This window comes from Engystomops pustulosus, chromosome 8, assembly GCF_040894005.1.
Source record: "Engystomops pustulosus chromosome 8, aEngPut4.maternal, whole genome shotgun sequence".
Classification (NCBI taxonomy): domain Eukaryota; kingdom Metazoa; phylum Chordata; class Amphibia; order Anura; family Leptodactylidae; genus Engystomops; species Engystomops pustulosus.
In genome coordinates this window covers 113,122,934-113,146,187 of record NC_092418.1, presented here as the reverse complement: position 1 = coordinate 113,146,187, position 23,254 = coordinate 113,122,934, and the positions used below count along the sequence as shown (strand labels likewise).

The 23,254-nt window shown below is 43.7% G+C and overlaps 1 protein-coding gene and 1 long non-coding RNA gene across 5 annotated transcripts in view; one reads left to right on the top strand and one right to left on the bottom strand.

Moving 5' to 3' along the window:
* The window catches only part of ZRANB3 (zinc finger RANBP2-type containing 3), a 184,215-nt gene that overhangs the window by 142,671 nt on the left and 18,290 nt on the right, over positions 1 to 23,254 (bottom strand). For all 4 annotated transcript variants that reach the window (XM_072122262.1, XM_072122263.1, XM_072122264.1 and 1 more), the window contains exon 3: positions 7,157 to 7,175. In XM_072122262.1, the coding sequence (XP_071978363.1) occupies positions 7,157 to 7,175 (19 nt within the window). The remainder of the gene's footprint in view (positions 1 to 7,156; positions 7,176 to 23,254) is intronic.
* LOC140075878 (uncharacterized) overlaps positions 1 to 23,254 on the top strand; it is a 46,184-nt gene that overhangs the window by 15,423 nt on the left and 7,507 nt on the right. The window contains exon 2 of the long non-coding RNA XR_011849477.1: positions 19,501 to 19,621. This is a non-coding gene — a long non-coding RNA (uncharacterized lncRNA). The remainder of the gene's footprint in view (positions 1 to 19,500; positions 19,622 to 23,254) is intronic.

Here is a 23,254-nt window from a genome sequence, read left to right as displayed (position 1 = left end):
TTCTGTTTGTATATACAGAGGCCGGTAGTGTCTGGTAGTGTCTCACATCCACAGCTTGGATTTAAACATCGCCATTTCTAATCAACTGAATTCTTACAAGAACATAAAAACATAAAAAAATTGTTGCAATTGTGTTTTCTGCTTTATGCCCAACACATTTTTATGGTTTTATTTTTTTCCCATTTGTTGCCGAAATTCACATCCATCGGGAAGCGAAGGCTTCGAGCTGAAACCTCTTGTACTTCACTGAAGAACGGACACACTTACAGAATAAGAGGATTTATTATAAATAAGCGCTGAGCCGTCACGTTACCCGTCTGCTCGTGGGAGAGGCGGATATTTACTGTATAAGGAACGAGGGAGCGGAGGCCAATATCATTGCCGCGAAACCAATCTACACTGTACAAATTACACAATTATAGCAACAATTACAACCCATTTCTTGTAGCAAAATGCCCCTTATAGTAAATTACAAGGCAATTATTCCCTTCAATTAGATGGAAAAGAATTTGTCGGATTGATGCCATCATCCTGCAGATGCCCAAATATGAGGAGATGATTCAGACGGCACGGGAAGGAGACGCGTGTCACCCGCCGCACAGGCTGATCATCTCCTGAAGTGTATTTATTGTGCATGAGTGCTGATTTACTGCCGCATTAAACTCGATACCGCCGCTTATTATTTCCATCTCAGCGTCTTCAGATTTTCATTAATGAACCCGAGAAAAAAAATTGCATCGCTAAAATATTTAAAAAAAAAAAAAAAAAAAACTACACAGAACACAGCTTAACCCCTGAAGTTCCCAGTCTAATTTCGGCAACATGAATATTAATTATAAAAAGTAGCCATAACTTCCTCCATTGAGGTTTTTATAGGGGGGGGGGGCTCGTTTATTACTGGAAGATAAATATTTTTCAACAGCATCATATTATTGCTTATATTGCACGTCTATTAACTAAAATAAAGTTTGCCAAAAAGTGACTGTGTCTTATAATCTGAAGGTCAGGAGGAGGCAGCACTGGCAGACACCCCTGACCACTGTTAAGGAGATCAAGAAAAAATCAGGTAAAGCGTCGGCAAAGCGTTTGACTCAATTTTGACCAAAGGTGAAGTCAAACCCATGAGATTGATCACTGCACAAAGATGTAAAAGCCAACCAGTCACCTAGAAATTTTTAGCTGGCGACAAGTTTCAATAGCCTACGTAATGCTGGTTTTAAAAATGCCTTTATTGTATTCTGAATAATTTCAGCACCTTATAGAAGTTTAATTCACATTACCTGGCTCCCTGTCAGCAGCATATGACGAGTCCCCATGTAGGGGCCAGCTGCAGCCTGTGTCTCAGTCTCCTCCATGCATTCATTCTCCACTGCACACCACCCCCATCCACCTCTCTCCCAGTGTGTGGTGGTCTCTTCTCCTGCACACTGACATGCAGCTCCCTCCCCTCCTCCGGGACTCACCACACACTGCTGACAGGGAGCCAGGTAATGTAAAATAAATAATATAAACGACTGCAATGATTTAGAATGCTGACAAAGGCAACATGGCATGCCAGAGGCTATTGGAACCTGTCAGCAGCTAAAAATGACATTACTGATGAAAGGTTTGCTTTAAACCCTTTCATGCTGCCAGAGAAGAGGTTATGAAGAGGAGGTGAATGTGTGTGTAGCAAAGCTTAGTGTGTTCATATAAGTGAATGGATGCTGCAGAGCTGTTACAGGAAAAGGCCATAGGAAAGATTACGTCTTAAAGGATGAGAAGTGGCTCTTAATTTTTTATTTTTTGGATGAGGGTATGAAGGATCGAACAAACTACTTTGCTATTAGGACGTCTTTGAATTTAATCCCACATCATGTCATTAGGCTTCTTGAAAGTCACCCTTGATGTTAGATGCCTTTCAATGTAGCAAAAAGAGACATTAATTTCCTTGTTACATCCTGGAAAACATATTTGCATAATTCCCAGAATCCCCAAGTGGCGCATCACTGGCTATAAGTCTCCAAACACCTACAAGACGGCCTTAATTGGCAAAGTCTCCGTAAGGAGAGCTCTTGCTTCTTGACCACCGTCTGCATCAGGCAGAAATGCTTTGTGCCCGTTTTGCCTCGATTTTTAATATCCGCTATCCATTTTTGTTTTAGAATGCTCCCTGGTAACATTATTTGGGCCTTGTTTAGCAAGAGATCCATAAACTAACGCACCAAACACAAATGTTCTGGCTTAAACAGGCAAATGTGTTCTATAAAAACAGTCCAGAAGGGGAAGTGCAGTGAGGTTTCTGCACTGCACTTAAGGGCGCCAGTGATTTGTATAGGCAATTGTGTGTCCACTGCAGAAAACTTAGCACAAGGATGAGGGACGTTCATGTGAATAAAGCCGGAGACAAAATATCAATCCTTCTTCCCGCTATTGAAAACCTGCTATCGCCAGAAGGCTGCTGCTACAATATAATGAATCTGTGAAGGTAGCAAGAATGCAAAACCCACGCATCAGCAAAATTGACATTATTCTAAATTAAGATCTAATTAAATTTATATAATATGTCAAAATGGAGAAGAAGAAAAAAAGACACAATAAAGTACTTAAAGGGGTATCTCCACAAAGACAGGATTCTTATATGTACTCGGGATAAAGTAACACATTCTCTAATTCACGGTTTTAAAGAATAATGCGGCATTTCACAGATATATTCCCAACCTGTCTCTATCAGACCTGCTGTATACAATTTCAGTTGCCCTTTGTTCCGACCGTAAATCTTCTTACTTTAAAATCGAGTAAGACAGTTAGTAGTGAAGCTCAATGAAAGTGTATATAAACCTTGTACCCTGATTATCTAAGCTCATTGTCAGCACCCAGCATCTCACAGCACAGAGGGATCATGCAGTATCTGCTTAGAAAGTCCCCGCTCAAACCATGGAATATTACACTGACCATAACTCAGTGATAGGAGCTAAAGCAGCAATAACACTGAGTAACATTGTAACTTGTTTTCATTTGCAAACCCCTTTAAAGGGGCAACGCTAATTTAATTCAGCAATTTCTTTATATTATATACCAGTGATGGCGAACCTTTTAGCAGCCGAGTGCCCAAACTGCAACCCAAAACCCTGCTTATTTATCGCGAGGTGCCAACCAAAAATTAAAGCAGTAACTTATTGCTCCCAGTTAAACAACTTTCAATCATATTGGCCTCCTGAGGACAGCAACACAGAAGAAAGATGGAAAATTTTTATCATTTTAGCTTCTTACCAGTTCCCTTCTGGGGCCAGTAGGAGGTCCTCCAAAAATAATTCGACCCTGTCTAATTCTCCCTCTTCCTACAGTCCCAAGTAGCAAAGTAATTATCAAAATATGACTGAAAGCAGCATCTTTTAAGTTGCTTGGAACTGCAGGAAGATTCTTTGAGTTCTGTCTGGTGTGCTGGAGTGATGGTCCGGGTGCCCACAGAAAGAGCTCTGAGTGCCGCCTCTGGCACCCGTGCCATAGGTTCGCCACCACTGTTATATACTATTCCAAAAAATTGAGTACATAAATACTTATCCTGAGTTACATCCTGTATTATACACCAGAGCTGCACTCACTATTCTGCTGCTGGTGCAGTCACTGTGTACATACATGACATTACTTATCCTGTACTGATCCTGAGTTACATCCTGTATTATGCTCCAGAGCTACACTCACTATTCTGCTGCTGGTGCAGTCACTGTGTACATACATGACATTACTTATCCTGTACTGATCCCGAGTTACATCCTGTATTATACTCCAGAGCTGCACTCACTATTCTGCTGGTGCAGTCACTGTGAACATACATGACATTACTTATCCTGTACTGATCCTGAGTTACATCCTGTATTATACTCCAGAGCTGCACTCACTATTCTGCTGCTGGTGCAGTCACTGTACATACATGACATTACTTATCCTGTACTGATCCTGAGTTATATCCTGTATTATACTCCAGAGCTGCACTCACTATTCTGCTGGTGCAGTCACGGTGTACATACATGGCATTACTTATCCTGTATTGATCCTGAGTTACATCCTGTATTATACTCAAGAGCTGCACTCACTATTCTGCTGCTGGTGCAGTCACTGTGTACATACATGACATTACTTATCCTGTACTGATCCTGAGTTACATCCTGTATTATACTCCAGAGCTGCACTCACTATTCTGCTGCTGGTGCAGTCACTGTGTACATACATGACATTACTTATCCTGTACTGATCCTGAGTTACATCCTGTATTATACCCCAGAGCTGCACTCACTATTCTGCTGCTGGTGCAGTCACTGTGTACATACATGACATTACTTATCCTGTACTGATCCTGAGTTACATCCTGTATTATACCCCAGAGCTGCACTCACTATTCTGCTGCTGGTGCAGTCACTGTGTACATACATGACATTACTGATCCTGTACTGATCCTGAGTTACATCCTGTATTATACCCCAGAGCTGCACTCACTATTCTGCTGCTGGTGCAGTCACTGTGTACATACATGACATTACTTATCCTGTACGGATCCTGAGTTACATCCTGTATTATACTCCAGAGCTGCACTCACTATTCTGCTGCTGGTGCAGTCACTGTACATACATGACATTACTTATCCTGTACTGATCCTGAGTTACATCCTGTATTATACTCCAGAGCTGCACTCACTATTCTGCTGGTGCAGTCACTGTGAACATACATGACATTACTTATCCTGTACTGATCCTGAGTTATATCCTGTATTATACTCCAGAGCTGCACTCACTATTCTGCTGGTGCAGTCACGGTGTACATACATGGCATTACTTATCCTGTATTGATCCTGAGTTACATCCTGTATTATACTCCAGAGCTGCACTCACTATTCTGCTGCTGGTGCAGTCACTGTGTACATACATGACATTACTTATCCTGTACTGATCCTGAGTTACATCCTGTATTATACTCCAGAGCTGCACTCACTATTCTGCTGCTGGTGCAGTCACTGTGTACATACATGACATTACTTATCCTGTACTGATCCTGAGTTACATCCTGTATTATACCCCAGAGCTGCACTCACTATTCTGCTGCTGGTGCAGTCACTGTGTACATACATGACATTACTTATCCTGTACTGATCCTGAGTTACATCCTGTATTATACCCCAGAGCTGCACTCACTATTCTGCTGCTGGTGCAGTCACTGTGTACATACATGACATTACTTATCCTGTACTGATCCTAAATTACATCCTGTATTATACCCCAGAGCTGCACTCACTATTCTGCTGCTGGTGCAGTCATTGTGTGCATACATGACATTACTTATCCTGTACTGATCCTGAGTTACATCCTGTATTATACCCCAGAGCTGCACTCACTATTCTGCTGCTGGTGCAATCACTGTGTACATACATGACATTACTTATCCTGTATTATACCCCAGAGCTGCACTCACTATTCTGCTGCTGGTGCAGTCACTGTGTACATACATGACATTACTTATATTGTACTGATCCTGAGTTACATCCTGTATTATACCCCAGAGCTGCACTCACTATTCTGCTGCTGGTGCAGTCACTGTGTACATACATGACATTACTTATCCTGTACTGATCCTGAGTTACATCCTGTATTATACACCAGAGCTGCACTCACTATTCTGCTGCTGGTGCAGTCACTGTGTACATACATGACATTACTTATCCTGTACTGATCCTGAGTTACATCCTGTATTATACTCCAGAGCTGCACTCACTATTCTGCTGCTGGGGCAGTCACTGTGTACATACATGACATTACTTATCCTGTACTGATCCTGAGTTACATCCTGTATTATACTCCAGAGCTGCACTCACTATTCTGCTGCTGGTGTAGTCACTGTGTACATACATGACATTACTTATCCTGTACTGATCCTGAGTTACATCCTGTATTATACTCCAGAGCTGCACTCACTATTCTGCTGCTGGTGTAGTCACTGTGCACATACATGACATTACTTATCCTGTACTGATCCTGAGTTACATCCTGTATTATACCCCAGAGCTGCACTCACTATTCTGCTGCTGGTGCAGTCACTGTGTTCATACATGACATTACTTATCCTGTACTGATCCTGAGTTACATCCTGTATTATACACCAGGGCTGCACTCACTATTCTGCTGCTGGTGCAGTCACTGTGTACATACATGACATTACTTATCCTGTACTGATCCTGAGTTACATCCTGTATTATACCCCAGAGCTGCACTCACTATTCTGCTGCTGGTGCAGTCACTGTGTACATACATGACATTACTTATCCTGTACTGATCCTGAGTTACATCCTGTATTATACCCCAGAGCTGCACTCACTATTCTGCTGCTGGTGCAGTCGCTGTGTACATACATGACATTACTTATCCTGTACTGATCCTGAGTTACATCCTGTATTATACCCCAGAGCTGCAGTCACTATTCTGCTGCTGGTGCAGTCACTGTGTACATACATGACATTACTTATCCTGTACTGATCCGTAGTTACATCCTGTATTATACCCCAGAGCTGCACTCACTATTCTGCTGCTGGTGCAGTCACTGTGTACATACATGACATTACTTATCCTGTACTGATCCTGAGTTACATCCTGTATTATACCCCAGAGCTGCAGTCACTATTCTGCTGCTGGTGCAGTCACTGTGTACATACATGACATTACTTATCCTGTACTGATCCTGAGTTACATCCTGTATTATACTCCAGAGCTGCACTCACTATTGTACTGCTGGTGCAGTCACTGACGGTATGACGCTATACTATGCCTTAACTGGATTAATTTATAATCATAACATATAAAAAGGATGGGACAAGAGACAAATTCAGACACAGGATCAGAGATAAGAAGGGATCCTATAGATCCAACTGCCCTGGACAGTGTCCCTCGTGATTGTTACCGAATGTGGTGCAGAACATAAAATACATCAGACTCCACAAAAGCAGGTAAAGAGAGAAAAATTAAAAAGAATAAAAAGAAAATAATTACAATAAAAAGATTTTTTTTTTTCAATTACAAGTTCAGGAACAAATGAAAGATCAGAGGGAGAAGCAGCAGCCCCTCATTAACATGCACAGAACTATTATACCGTCTCCAGTAACGAGGGAAGAAAGGAACGCAGAATTACTTGCCTCATCCGCAATCATACACCTACGGAGGGAGAGAGACAAAAATTATATGTTAATACAAACCACGCTCCGTCTTCTATTCCCACATGAAAAACAATATGTTAATTAGCAGATCTGCTCCAACACATGTTACGCGGTCGCAACGGCGCACAAAAAAAATCTATATATAAATAAAGCAAATGAGGTCTTCAGAGCAAAGCAATGAATCCAATTTGTGCAATTACTGGATCTGATTTCCGTTAATATAACTCGTTTAAAGAAGACGCGGAGAATGATGGGAAGAGTCTACAGCCGCCACGGGTTACGATGTGTCGCAACCTCGCGCTGCATTCAGATTTGTAACAACGTGTAAAGAAAACCTTCCATCAAAATGCAGCAAGACAAACCCAAGGGTCCCCTACAAACTTCTGAGAATGATGCGCTCAACTTACGTCACAATCGCAGCGTGCGCGACCCCAACACTGAGCCACCAGAACTGAACTCAGCGTGTCGGGTCCGTTCTGGTTGTCAGCATTTGGGCCGGATGTTCCAGCCAGCGCACGCTGGGAGTGTGACACAAGGTCGCCCCATGACACTGACAAGTGCGTAAATAGCCTTACTCATAGATCCAGGCACTTTGATTATAATAATCGTATATTCCTTCAAAAATCAACCCTTAAAATTATGGTAATAAGCCAGAAGAGCTCTGGGAGTGTTAACAGAGCCCCTCCATGCTGCAGCTTCACATGTCGTTACAGTGTGCATGAGCTGTTCCCCCCACCCACTGTGTGAGATTACAACAGGCAGAGGGAAGGGGTAAATGAAAGAGAGCAGAGGGGGAGACAGTGGAACAGCCCGTGAAGCTGCAGCACTGTGGGTAACAAGCCCTCATAATTTTAACAGTTGATTTTAGAAGGTAAGAGGCCATGAATAACCTAGAGGTAAGAGGCCATGGATGACCTAGAGGTAAGAGGCCATGGATAACCTAGAGGTAAGAGGCCATGAATAACCTAGAGGTAAGAGGCCATGGATGACCTAGAGGTAAGAGGCCATGGATAACCTAGAGGTAAGAGGCCATGGATAACCTAGAGGTAAGAGGCCATGAATAACCTAGAGGTAAGAGGCCATGGATAACCTAGAGGTAAGAGGCCATGGATAACCAGGACCACAGTCCCGGTGCCTGATCTATGAGTTACTGCCCTGCTTTATCCTGATGGATTCTGTGTACGGGTCTGGAGTAATCAGGGTTTGATACAGCTGCCCGGGACAGTGTCTGTCATGATTGTTAGTGAATGTGGTGCAGAACATAAAATACATCAGACTCCACAAAAGTAAATAAAAAAAGATAAATTCACATTAAAAATACAACACATTCATGTAAAAGTAGTCGGTCACCACGATCCCAGGGGAGAATCTTGGCGCATGCGCACTGTGCATATTGAAGTTCCCCGTGCGTAAACGGAAAATCAGATGTAGGCACAGAGAAACCTCAGCTTTAGTAATAGCGGTGTACATACACCGGGGGGGTCCGAAGTAACTCAAATCACCAGAATAATGCCCCACCGATTCCCTCCAGAAACTCGAAAGTGAACAAGACTGTGACCCTTAACCCCCGCCCCAAAAAATACAGCACTTTAACCCACAAACTCACAAAGTGGGGGGGGGGGATTGCTCCTGCACAGTGTAACAGTCTGTAAATCTGAGACACAGAGGGGTTCTGTAGGTTGTGTCCAGAGCACCACCAAAAATATGTATTCCATATAAGATCATAGAATAAAACATTATTTTATTATGTATACATATACACGGAATACGCTTATTCAGTGGTGCTCTAGACACAACCTTTACAGCTTTTCTTTAGAATTGTCTTGTGATATCCAAGAAACCCAGGAGCGCAAGTGCACAATCCTTTAGGCGGGTGGGGAATAGTGATGCAACTACAGTAACTTTTATTTCTATTAACAGAGGGGTTCTGGTACTGACCCAAAGCCCATTTGGCTAATTAGTATAATTTTAAAAGTTGATGTTAGAAGGAAGGAGGCCATGGATGACAAATATAAGAAGATCCCACGGTCCCGGTGCCTGGATCTATGAGTAATGTCCCTGGTTTATCAGGATGGATTGTGATGGGAGATTTCTTTTAAAGGGATTAGGATAGTTAATCAATATGAGACCCCAAACCCCTCCACTGATCATATGCCCTGAAAAGCTAATATACATAAGAGGGAACCGGACGGGGGCAGCTCCATTCTCTGTTTGGGGGCCAAGACAAGTAATTGCCACCCTTTAACCCTTACATTGTGCAGGCAAAGGCCCACGAGACAAAGTAGGGGATGGTTTGGCTGTCACTATACATAACATAACCCTCACCAAAGCGTCTGTAACAACACCCCATCTGCTCTAACAGAGTGAATAAACAGCAAAACAGCATTTCAGTTCATTGACAGCAAGCAGAGATCTTGAAAACCTGGCAGAACTGATAAAGAAAAGCGCCATCCATGGATCATATCCGGTATTGCAGTTAAGTTCCATTTAAAACAAACAGTAATAAGTTGCAATACCATGAACAACCTGATGACAAATGGGGCGCTATAACTGGCAAAAAACCATCCACAGCTTTCTTTTGTGTCTGGATATTTTTGCACTGCGGCACTAACGTCACGGCGTCATCGTCTGACGAGTCTGATTTCACGTGCAACCCTATCCCTGGGAATGAGTCCCACGTGCCTCCTGAAATACTTTGTGCTGCTCTATGCGAAATTCCTTCACAAATGCAGAAAAATGTCCAAAAACTCAGCAATGGCCGAAGCCGATAAAACTAACAGGAATGAGGTTGAGTCTATAAATAATGCATGGAATCCGTGAAAATCTTTAAGTGCTGCAATTGTCCTATTTGCATGAGTAAAGGCGCCGAGAGGATCCGCTACCATGACCCTTTCCCAGAAATAAAGCGTCCGGGAAGAATACGCCGCCCCCTCAGCTGCCGGAGGCAGTGACAGCCATTAGCATTAATAGTAGCGATGGAGAAATCCTGGAATACGCAGCGTACACATGGCCGCCACAAAACAGACACCCGAGAGGAGACGGGGACAGGGCCTGATCCCCAGTCACATTCCGTGATATAGGACACCGGTCTGGACGTCCACAGGAATCATTCCACAAATGACTGGACGTTACCAAATCCTATTTAAAGGAACATATGACACACAGTGACTACACGAATGATGGACAATACTGGGAAATAGCAGCACAGTGACCGCTACAAACCCATCAGGACGCTGAGAGTTATAGTCGTGCCAGCGCTGAGGAGATGCAGGTTGGACACAACTTCTATCATTGTATCCAGACAGGGGAAAAGATTTATATTCTATCTGTCCGGGGAAGATCTCGCACATTGTTGGCTCCTGCTGAGTAATGTACTTGGAAGGAGTCGCCAAGATGAGTGGCAACTGCACCGGAGCAATAGTCTGACTCACAGGAACGTCTGCCAGATCTCAGGCCACTTATCCAAAATAATGGATCTCACCTGAACTGTCACTTCACACTCAGAACATAGAATACTACAAAACTGCTACTATGTACATGAATGTATCCAATACTGCCCCCTATGTACAAGAATATTACTGCTATAATACTGCCCCCTATGTACAAGAATATTACTGCTATAATACTGCCCCCTATGAACAGGAATATAACTACTATAATACTGCCCCCTATGTACAAGAATATAACTACTATAATACTGCCCCATATGTACAGGAATATAACTACTATAATACTGCCCCCTATGTACAGGAATATAACTACTATAATACTGCCCTCTATGTACAAGAATATATCTACTATAATACTGCCCCCTATGTACAGGAATATAACTACTATAATACCGCCCCCTATGTACAAGAATATAACTACTATAATACTGCCCCCTATGTACAGGAATATAACTACTATAATACTGCCCCCTATGTACAGGAATATAACTACTATAATACAGCCCCCTTATGTACAGGAATATAACTACTATAATACAGCCCCCTATGTACAGGAATATAACTACTATAATACTGCCCCCTATGTACAGTAATATAACTAATATAATACTGCCCCCTATGTACAGGAATATAACTACTATAATACTGCCCCCTATGTACAGGAATATAACTGCTATAATACTGCCCCCTATGTACAAGAATATAACTACTATAATACTGCCCCCTATGTACAAGAATATAACTACTATAATAATGTCCCCTATGTACAGGAATATAACTACTATAATACTGCCCCCTATGTACAGGAATATAACTACTATAATACTGCCCCCTATGTACAAGAATATAACTACTATAATACTGCCCCCTATGTACAAGAATATAACTACTATAATACTGCCCCCTATGTACAGGAATATAACTACAATAATACTGCCCCCTATGTACAAGAATATATCTACTATAATACTGCCCCCTATGTACAAGAATATAACTACTATAATACTGCCCCCTATGTAAAAGAATATAACTACTATAATACTGTCCCCTATGTACAGGAATATAACTACTATAATACTGCCCCCTATGTACAAGACTATAACTACTATAATACTGCCCCCTATGTACAAGAATATAACTACTATAATACTGCCCCCTATGTACAGGAATATAACTACTATAATACTGCCCCCTAAGTACAAGAATATAACTACTATAATACTGCTCCCTATGTACAAGACTATAACTACTATAATACTGCCCCCTATGTACAAGAATATAACTACTATAATACTGCCCCCTATGTACAAGACTATAACTACTATAATACTGCCCCCTATGTACAAGAATATAACTACTATAATACTGCCCCCTATGTAAAAGACTATAACTACTATAATACTGCCCCCTATGTACAAGACTATAACTACTATAATACTGCCCCCTATGTACAAGAATATAACTACTATAATACTGCCCCCTATGTACAAGACTATAACTACTATAATACTGCCCCCTATGTACAAGACAATAACTACTATAATACTGCCCCCTATGTACAAGACTATAACTACTATAATACTGCCCCCTATGTACAAGAATATAACTGCTATAATACTGCCCCCTATGTACAAGAATATAACTGCTATAATACTGCCCCATATTTACAAGAATATAACTACTATAATACTGCCCCCTATGTACAAGAATATAACTGCTATAATACTGCCTCCTATGTACAAGAATATAACTGCTATAATACTGCCCCCTATGTACAAGAATATAACTACTATAATACTGCCCCTATGTACAGGAATATAGCTACTATATTATTGCCCCTTATGTACAAGAATATAACTACTATAATACTGCCCCCTATGTACAAGAATATAACTACTATAATACTGCCCCCTATGTACAAGAATATAACTACTATAATACTGCCCCCTATGTACAAGAATATAACTACTATAATACTGCCCTCTATGTAAGAGAATATAACTACTATAATACTGCCCCCTATGTGCAAGAATATAACTGCTATAATACTGCCCCCTATGTACAAGAATATAACTACTATAATACTGCCCCCTGTGTACAAGAATATAACTGCTATAATACTGCCCCCTATGTAAAAGAATATAACTACTATAATACTGTCCCCTATGTACAGGAATATAACTACTATAATACTGCCCCCTATGTACAAGACTATAACTACTATAATACTGCCCCCTATGTACAAGAATATAACTACTATAATACTGCCCCCTATGTACAGGAATATAACTACTATAATACTGCCCCCTAAGTACAAGAATATAACTACTATAATACTGCTCCCTATGTACAAGACTATAACTACTATAATACTGCCCCCTATGTACAAGAATATAACTACTATAATACTGCCCCCTATGTACAAGACTATAACTACTATAATACTGCCCCCTATGTACAAGAATATAACTACTATAATACTGCCCCCTATGTAAAAGACTATAACTACTATAATACTGCCCCCTATGTACAAGACTATAACTACTATAATACTGCCCCCTATGTACAAGAATATAACTACTATAATACTGCCCCCTATGTACAAGACTATAACTACTATAATACTGCCCCCTATGTACAAGACAATAACTACTATAATACTGCCCCCTATGTACAAGACTATAACTACTATAATACTGCCCCCTATGTACAAGAATATAACTGCTATAATACTGCCCCCTATGTACAAGAATATAACTGCTATAATACTGCCCCATATTTACAAGAATATAACTACTATAATACTGCCCCCTATGTACAAGAATATAACTGCTATAATACTGCCTCCTATGTACAAGAATATAACTGCTATAATACTGCCCCCTATGTACAAGAATATAACTACTATAATACTGCCCCTATGTACAGGAATATAGCTACTATATTATTGCCCCTTATGTACAAGAATATAACTACTATAATACTGCCCCCTATGTACAAGAATATAACTACTATAATACTGCCCCCTATGTACAAGAATATAACTACTATAATACTGCCCCCTATGTACAAGAATATAACTACTATAATACTGCCCTCTATGTAAGAGAATATAACTACTATAATACTGCCCCCTATGTGCAAGAATATAACTGCTATAATACTGCCCCCTATGTACAAGAATATAACTACTATAATACTGCCCCCTGTGTACAAGAATATAACTGCTATAATACTGCCCCCTATGTACAAGAATAGAACTACTATAATACTGCCCCCTATTTACAAGAATATAACTGCTATAATACTGCCCCTATGTACAAGAATATAACTACTATAATACTGCCCCCTATGTACAAGAATATAACTACTATAATACTGCCCCCTATGTACAGGAATATAACCACTATAATACTGCCCCTATGTACAAGAATATAACTACTATAATACTGCCCCCTATGTACAAGAATATAACTACTATAATACTGCCCCCTATGTACAGGAATATAACCACTATAATACTGCCCCTATGTACAAGAATATAACTACTATAATACTGCCCCCTATGTACAAGAATATAACTACTATAATACTGCCCCCTATGTACATGAATATAACTTCTATAATACTGCCCCCTATGTACAGGAATATAACTACTATAATACTGCCCCCTATGTACAGGAATATAACTACTATAATACTGCCCCCTATGTACAAGAATATAACTACTATAATACTGCCCCCTATGTACAAGAATATAACTACTATAATACTGCCCCATATGTACATGAATATAACTTCTATAATACTGCCCCCTATGTACAAGAATATAACTACTATAATACTGCCCCCTATGTACAAGAATATAACTACTATAATACTGCCCCCTATGTACAGGAATAGAACTACTATAATACTGCCCCCTATGTACAAGAATATAACTACTATAATACTGCCCCCTATGTACAGGAATATATCTACTATAATACTGCCCCCTATGTACAAGAATATAACTACTATAATACTGCCCCCTATGTACAAGAATATAACTACTATAATACTGCCCCCTATGTACAAGAATATAACTACTATAATACTGCCCCCTATGTACATATTCTATGTGATGAGCAATGATTTAGAGAAAGCATTTTATGGCACCATTGGTGTTAGAGGTCGCTGTCCCCAAGGTTCTTTGTGTGTGTGTAGTTGATCTGGAAGAACATTGCTCTATGTTCTACTATTTTCACGCTAAATATGATAAAAACCCCAGATGAAGTGGAGATGTGAGTATGGTCTGGGGCCACCGTTACCCTTCCCGCTTTTTCTGATGGTGTCTTAGAGATGATACAGTGGGTATCGCTATCGCTCTACGTTTGGGTTCTCTCTATCTAGAGACATCCGGCATCTCTGTCCTGAAGACGCTCCATCTTCTTCATGGGATCTCATTCCTATCACTCTGACAGTCGCCAGACGGCTTCTTCTGCTCAGGCGGATTCACAGTTCGGCCCCTTCTGGTGATGATGTGCAAATCCCCTTATGTCAGCTTATTTTTCCAAAGAAATTGGAAACAAAATGTCATGAATAAAAGAGCACAATAATTCCGTCGTTTTCAGCTGACATTAAATATTTTACCACGAATAATTAAGAGGGATATAATTAGAGGACGGGGCTGCATTTCAGGCAAGAAAAGGTTAACAGAGAAGGGCGGCTCCGTAATTAGGAGTCCAGTGGGAGGTCCAGTGACTGACAGTGCATCTCAATGTACATGCTCATACAGAGAAGACCGCCCACTGGACCCTTCACGTAGCATATTTGGATACGTTATTTTTACTATATGTATCTATAGGGAATAAAATAGTACAGTAGAAACCTGGGGACAATGTGAACAGAGCCTTAGGCTAGGAGGTATGCCACTGTATAGACATACAGGGGCACATTTACTAAGGGTCCGCCGACTGCATTTTCGTCGGGTTTCACAACTTTTTCCATTTAGCATTGCGTTTAAAAGGGATTTTTGGCGCACAAAATCGGATTTTGTCACCGACTTTCATGCACAAATCGGGGGCGTGGCCGTCGGACAACCCGACCGATTCGGACAAACCACACGATTTAACATTTAAATTGTGTTGCAAGACATGCACTTACATATACCGGGAAGAAGATGGTGAACTCTGGGGACCTCAGTGGAGAAGCAACAGATGCAGGATCTCAGGCGCACCATCTTAGTGAATCGCGCCGGACTTCATCTTCGTCGGGGAACGCACAGCACGGATCGCGTCAGGACCAGGTAAGTAAATGTGCCCCACAATGTTATACGTCAGCAACAAGCCACAATGTTACAGGGGTTTTACAGTCCTCTAGAAGTTCTTCATATTGATGACCCGTCCTAAAAATAGTTTATAATTTCGGGGCTGGTGGGGGTCCGAGTACAAAATCCTACACAAATTAGCTATTCTGTTACACAGATAAATAAGCAGAGCCGCAGTTTCCCAGGACGGCCACCGCACAGCGGATGGAGCCTTCTACTTCCCCTCCAGTGTAAAGGTTCTGGTGCCTAAAGCGCACCTCAGCCCCCACCAATCACTTACTGTGACTTATACAGCCAAATAATAAGTGAAGGGACCCCACAAGTGATGCAGATCATGGGATGGACTGTAAAATAGCAAAATTTTGACCCCCACGGCTCTGCTCCCATTACATTTATGCCGTGGACTCAAGAAATCTGAAGGAATATAGCCCAAATATATTTACAGGAGGGGTCACTGATATACAGGCGGACCCCTACTTAAGAACACTCCACTTACATACGACCCCTAGTTACAAACGGACCTCTGGATGTTGGTAATTTGCTGTACTTTAGTCCTAGGCTACAATAATCAGCTGTAACAGATATCACAGGCGTCTGTAATGAAGATTTATTGTTAATCCTGGTTCTTATGACAACCCAACATTTTTAAAATCCAATTGTCACAGAGACCAAAAAAGTTCTGGCTGGGATTACAATGATAAAATATACAGTTCTGACTTACATACAAATTCAACTTAAGAACAAACCTACAGACCCTATCTTGTATGTAACCCGGGGACTGCCTGTACAAGTAATGAGGGACCTGGTACCAATCAGCCTCTGGACCCAAAACGTATGAAGTGGTTAGAACCAGAAGGTCCGTTCCGGTTGTGGCAACAAAATATTTTGGGGGAAAAATTAAATCAGTATGGATTCTGTATACCCACTTCATAGTTATTAGAGATTAGTGGGCCCAAATTTAAGGTTCGGCAGCTCCGTCTAGGCGCACGTTATACAATTGGCTACTCTGCAGCCCATCGAGCAACATGTCCGGGTTAGGCAGCGCTGCCCAATGGAGGACACCGAACCTAAAGAACAGGACCGCTCATCTGTCACAGTGATTAGTCATCCTCAGTATGAAGACTTCACCGCGCCATGGAATCGGATATATTGGGGCAGAATCCATTGCCAGAATATCTTTTTCCCACCTCCTCCCCGCACAGTCTCGGCACAGCACAAAATAGATTTCTCACTTTTTATGATGGGAATACGACACTTGTCAAGTTTTGTGAGTTTGATGTTATTTTTTTTATTGCGTAAGAAGCATCCGGCCCATAAAAAGGACAGGTGTAAGATAAAGAGAGGCTACGAGGAAAGCAAATGGGGGGTCTCGGGGTCCGTGTATTCCACAGCAGCACTTATGTAATTATGCAGATACCGTGTAATTAGGCAGTGAATGAGCTGCTATATTTATGGAAAAAGAAAGCGAAGGGACAGAACAACAAAAAGTATATATGTAAATGTATATAATTCTAATCCTCCCCACCATGTGCTGCGAGCGGCACACACTATTGTCCGACACAATCTGGGTTCACACAGAGGCACTGAGCGCGGTACTGTACAGCATTTCTTGGAAAAGTGAAAAAATAAAGTTTCCCCAGAAAAGATTTGTATTAAGACATTTAAAGGGAACCCGTCATCAGTGCTAGATATAGGCCCTAGGGAGCTGTGTAATCATATCTTTGTATATAGTAAGTGAAAAGTGCATTTTTAATCCAAGTTTGCAGCTCCTGTAAGTGCTGTGGTTTCACAACCTGAAGAGCTTTCTGCTCTATGCAATAAACTGTTCCACGGCCAATCCCCTCCCCTGCAAGCTGAGTGACAGCTTTAAGTATCCAACCAAAATCAAGCTGCAGCTCCAAAGGGGAGGAGATGTGGAGCAACACTGTTGCAAAGTTTCTAGTGAGGTCACTCAACCTGAAGAGCCTTCCGCAGAGTTGCAGACCTGTAACAATGCTTCATTTACACAGCTCTGCTGCTACTAATAATATACACAATGGTATAGTTATACCTCTCTGCAGGGACAATACATAAAACTGGCTGTAGCTTTGTATACTCAAAATTACGCATTTAACAATTTTCTCTCTGGGGTATCTAGGATAAATATGGAAAGACGAAACATGCCGAGCTACAGTATAAAAAGGGGCCAAATTACAGACCAAGTAAGAGGACATAACATCACCTCCACCGACTCTGTCAAAGAATAATTTAATAGGTGCCGTTCCACTAATGCCAAGACCACCTTTCCCGAACAATTGCTACTGGAAGTTTGGCACCATGTCGGCCAAGTGTCATGTGGGTGGTACAAGGACAGGGTGTCTACATCAAACCAGGACAGCCCACCTGACGCTAGGGATGCTAATTATATCATGTGTCAAAAGTAAAAGGGAACTCGTGAATCAAGAGGGCTACTGAAAAAAAAAGAAGTGGAGCTGGCGAGGTAAGTAAGGCAAATCTCTATTAAAGGATCGTTAATAAAATTCTGGAGCCGGGCTGGGGACACCTCCTCCGTCACTTCCTGTGCTCGATAATAGTAGCACGGAAGCTCGAGTAAGTTCTGTTTCGGGCCGGCCACTCCCACCCCCACCCTATTCTCAGAGCTGTACCATGCGGAGCACCCGAGCCGCTGTATTAGGGGGGAAAAAAAAGGGCACGGACCAATGAAAAGGCAGCGAGGGACATCGGGAGAGATAGAGGAGGGGAGTACAGGTTTATCGGTCAACCCCTCTAAACGACAAAAAGTATGTTATGCAGCCAGTTGCCTGTGTGCTGGACATGTCTTTATAAAGCGAGACTGGTGCCTAGGTCCATGGGCCGCTACCAGTCGGGGGTGGGGTGGGGCACAGCAGTCAGGCAGGTGCAGGCCCTCAAGGTTGCATCTTTATCTCCTTGTAGCCACAGCAGGTTCTGGGTCCTGGCTTCTTGTCCTCTCTCTGGCCCTTCTCCCTCCGGGTACACGCAGCACCTATTAATAGATCCACTAACCGTGACTATAGTAAGTTTGTTATCCATGGACTCCTTCATAATGAGCATAAAAGGCCTCTTGCTGCAGCTTCACAGGCTGTTAGACGGTGCACTTCCCCATTCCACTGTGAGAGAGAGAGAGAGAGAGGGAAGTGCTGAGAAAGCAAGGGGAGAAAGCCTGTGAAGCTGCAGCATGGAGGGGCTCAGGTAACACCCCCAGGAGCCCTTTGACCTCATTAGCATAATTTTAAAAGTTGATTTTTAGAATATAAGTATATTACTAAAGTCACCATGCGTAGATCTATGAGTAAGTGCCCCTGGTTATCATGCTAGAGTTTAGATGAGTTTATGCGACTCCTCTGATCAAAGTGTATCAGAACCAAGGAGGTGGCAGCCATGAAGGGCAGTGTGCTCAGCAGGGGCGCATACGTACGGTGCTGCTTCAGCCTCTATCATAACCCTTGGTTCTGTATATTAACCGCAGAACCCTGTATAAAACAATGCCGTGATTTTTTCAATTTGCTGAAACACTTATTTTAATTCCACTTGGCCGCTCCTTGCAGATTCCTGCGCTCCGGCAGAAGCCGCTACCGACACCTCTCTCCCTCTGATGAGTCCATGACAGATCACTGAAGGCCAATTCCTCCTGGAATTAATTATACACAGCCGAGTATAATGAAAGAGGTAAGACGCTGCAACCTCACTGCTATTTTAAGACATGACAGCGCGGTGGATTTCTGACTGCAGCCGCTGTAAGCTACTGGATAATGACTGTTAAATAGCAGCGACAGATGTATTATATATAAAATGCGCATGCGGACGTGTGCCATAGATCCCCGGTCGCCATTGCAGGAGGCCACGGGTCACCGGCTTCTAGAAGGGAGAAGATTATGTCTCTTATCATACAGATGTTAATTGGACGTAGAGGCGATGGCCGCTCAGGTGTCGTTCACATTCCTCCAATGTGAAATGTGCTGGGATTTGTTCCATTCCGTCTTTCAAACCCCATCCCCTCAGATGTCAAGCAGCGCAGAGTAATGGTTATAATCCGCAGTCACATTTTCTGCAAAAATGTACATTATGTAGATCTAGTATTCACTGCACAACTCATTTTGCACAGGGGTCAGCATGGGCCCTCTGATCCCTCTGTGACTACACCCCCCATACACAGCGAGCTGCCATGTCCTGTGTCCTGACACCTTTCTATCATAGCCAGCAGTGGTCAGGGGTCAGCATGGGTGCTCTGACCTCTCTGTGACTACACCCCCATACACAGCGAGCTGCCATGTCCTGTGTGTCCTGACACCTTTCTATCATAGCCAGCAGTGGTCAGGGGTCAGCATGGGCGCTCTGACCCCTCTGTGACTACACCCCCCATACACAGCGAGCTGCCATGATCTGTGTGTCCTGACACCTTTCTATCATAGCCAGCAGTGGTCAGGGGTCAGCATGGGCGCTCTGAGCCCTCTGTGACTACACCCCCATACACAGTGAGCTGCCATGTCCTGTGTGTCCTGACACCTTTCTATCATAGCCAGCAGTGGTCAGGGGTCAGCATGGGTGCTCTGACCCCTCTGTGACTACACCCCCCATACACAGCGAGCTGCCATGTCCTGTGTGTCCTGGCACCTTTCTATCATAGCCAGCAGTGGTCAGGGGTCAGCATGGGTGCTCTGACCCCTCTGTGACTACACCCCCATACACAGGGAGCTGCCATGTCCTGTGTGTCCTGACACCTTTCTATCATAGCCAGCAGTGGTCAGGGGTCAGCATGGGCGCTCTGACCCCTCTGTGACTACACCCCCCATACACAGCGAGCTGCCATGTCCTGTGTGTCCTGACACCTTTCTATCATAGCCAGCAGTGGTCAGGGGTCAGCATGGGCGCTCTGACCCCTCTGTGACTACACCCCCCATACACAGCGAGCTGCCATGTCCTGTGTGTCCTGACACCTTTCTATCATAGCCAGCAGTGGTCAGGGGTCAGCATGGGCGCTCTGACCCCTCTGTGACTACACCCCCCATACACAGCGAGCTGCCATGTCCTGTGTGTCCTGACACCTTTCTATCATAGCCAGCAGTGGTCAGGGGTCAGCATGGGCGCTCTGACCCCTCTGTGACTACACCCCCATACACAGGGAGCTGCCATGTCCTGTGTGTCCTGACACCTTTCTATCATAGCCAGCAGTGGTCAGGGGTCAGCATGGGCCCTCTGACCCCTCTGTGACTACACCCACCATACACAGCGAGCTGCCATGTCCTGTGTGTCCTGACACCTTTCTATCATAGCCAGCAGTGGTCAGGGTTCAGCATGGGTGCTCTGACCCCTCTGTGACTACACCCCCCATACACAGCAAGTTGCCATGTCCTGTGTCCTGACACCTTTCTATCATAGCCAGCAGTGGTCAGGGGTCAGCATGGGTGCTGACCCCTCTGTGACTACACCCCCCATACACAGCGAGCTGCCATGTCCTGTGTGTCCTGACACCTTTCTATCATAGCCAGCAGTGGTCAGGGGTCAGCATGGGTGCTCTGACCCCTCTGTGACTACACCCCCCATACACAGCGAGCTGCCATGTCCTGTGTGTCCTGACACCTTTCTATCATAGCCAGCAGTGGTCAGGGGTCAGCATGGGTGCTCTGACCCCTCTGTGACTACACCCCCCATACACAGCGAGCTGCCATGTCCTGTGTGTCCTGACACCTTTCTATCATAGCCAGCAGTGGTCAGGGGTCAGCATGGGCGCTCTGACCCCTCTGTGACTACACCCCCCATACACAGCGAGCTGCCATGTCCTGTGTGTCCTGACACCTTTCTATCATAGCCAGCAGTGGTCAGGGGTCAGCATGGGCGCTCTGATCCCTCTGTGACTACACCCCCCATACACAGCGAGCTGCCATGTCCTGTGTGTCCTGACACCTTTCTATCATAGCCAGCAGTGGTCAGGGGTCAGCATGGGCCCTCTGACCCCTCTGTGACTATACCCCCCATACACAGCGAGCTGCCATGTCCTGTGTGTCCTGACACCTTTCTATCATAGCCAGCAGTGGTCAGGGGTCAGCATGGGCGCTCTGACCCCTCTGTGACTATACCCCCCATACACAGCAAGCTGCCATGTCCTGTGTGTCCTGACACCTTTCTATCATAGCCAGCAGTGGTCAGGGGTCAGCATGGGCGCTCTGACCCCTCTGTGACTACACCCCCCATACACAGCGAGCTGCCATGTCCTGTGTGTCCTGACACCTTTCTATCATAGCCAGCAGTGGTCAGGGGTCACGGCTGTAAACACAGGAAAAGACAGAGCATGCGCCATGTTTTTCCCATGCACAGTACGGTAAGGTGGCAAATTGCGGCCGGATATACATCCCCACCACGTCAGCGTGAATGGGGCCTTAGGTAGTAGAATAACAGACATTGGTCGGCTCCTGCATCTATAATGGGTCTGCATGACTCCTTTTGCAGTTTTTATGCATTATTTTTGGGAAAATGCTGGCGTTCTCATGTGACAGTCTCATGATTAATGTCCTCCCTGTCATTCCGCCTGTTAATTATTGGAATGGGATGTAGCCACTTTGGCTACAAACCTCATCCAGCCTTGGCTCCATTACAGCGAGGGGCTTCTGTACATTAATCATCTCCTTATATGCGCTCGCCGGCTGATTTGCAGCTTTTGTTGTGTGAATTGTTCGCTTTTTTTGAAGCAATTGTGTGTCGGACAATATTTCTCTATGTGAAAAGTCTTCAGGCAGCTCCAACGAACGCGATACGCCGAGTTGAGGAAATTAGCGCTGTCACAGCCCATTACTAGACTGCTAGGTGAGTGTTTCACGGTGGTGGCGGAGGGCCGGCGCTGGCAAGGGGGACATTGGGTTAAGGAAGAATTCTTCTCCCTGTTCAGACAGATTTGGATCATGATTACTTCTTGGAGAAACTTTGTGAATGTACATGCTGAGCCAGGTCTAAGCTTGCGACTACGACCTATTAACGAGCCGATACGGGTCAGAAGAAGAGGGCGACCATGGCCTAAGGAAATTACTTGCTTCAAATAACACAAAGTGCCATGTTACCTTGTAAATTAGTGAGCGAAAGAAGACGACTATTTGCATGGGCTCCCAGCGCCGGTCCTGAGAGACGCCTAATGAGACGTTATGAAAAATGTCCCCCGTGTCGGCACAACTGGGGCAGCCAAAACGAATGAGTGTGGGTTTTTTTTATGTTGACCCACCTGCTCTTACCCAGGCACATCCGTCAAGAGGGAGGTATAAGGCTGGGGGTCTGCACTAGATAAGTCACAAGGGGGCTCCCCTCTGACAAGAA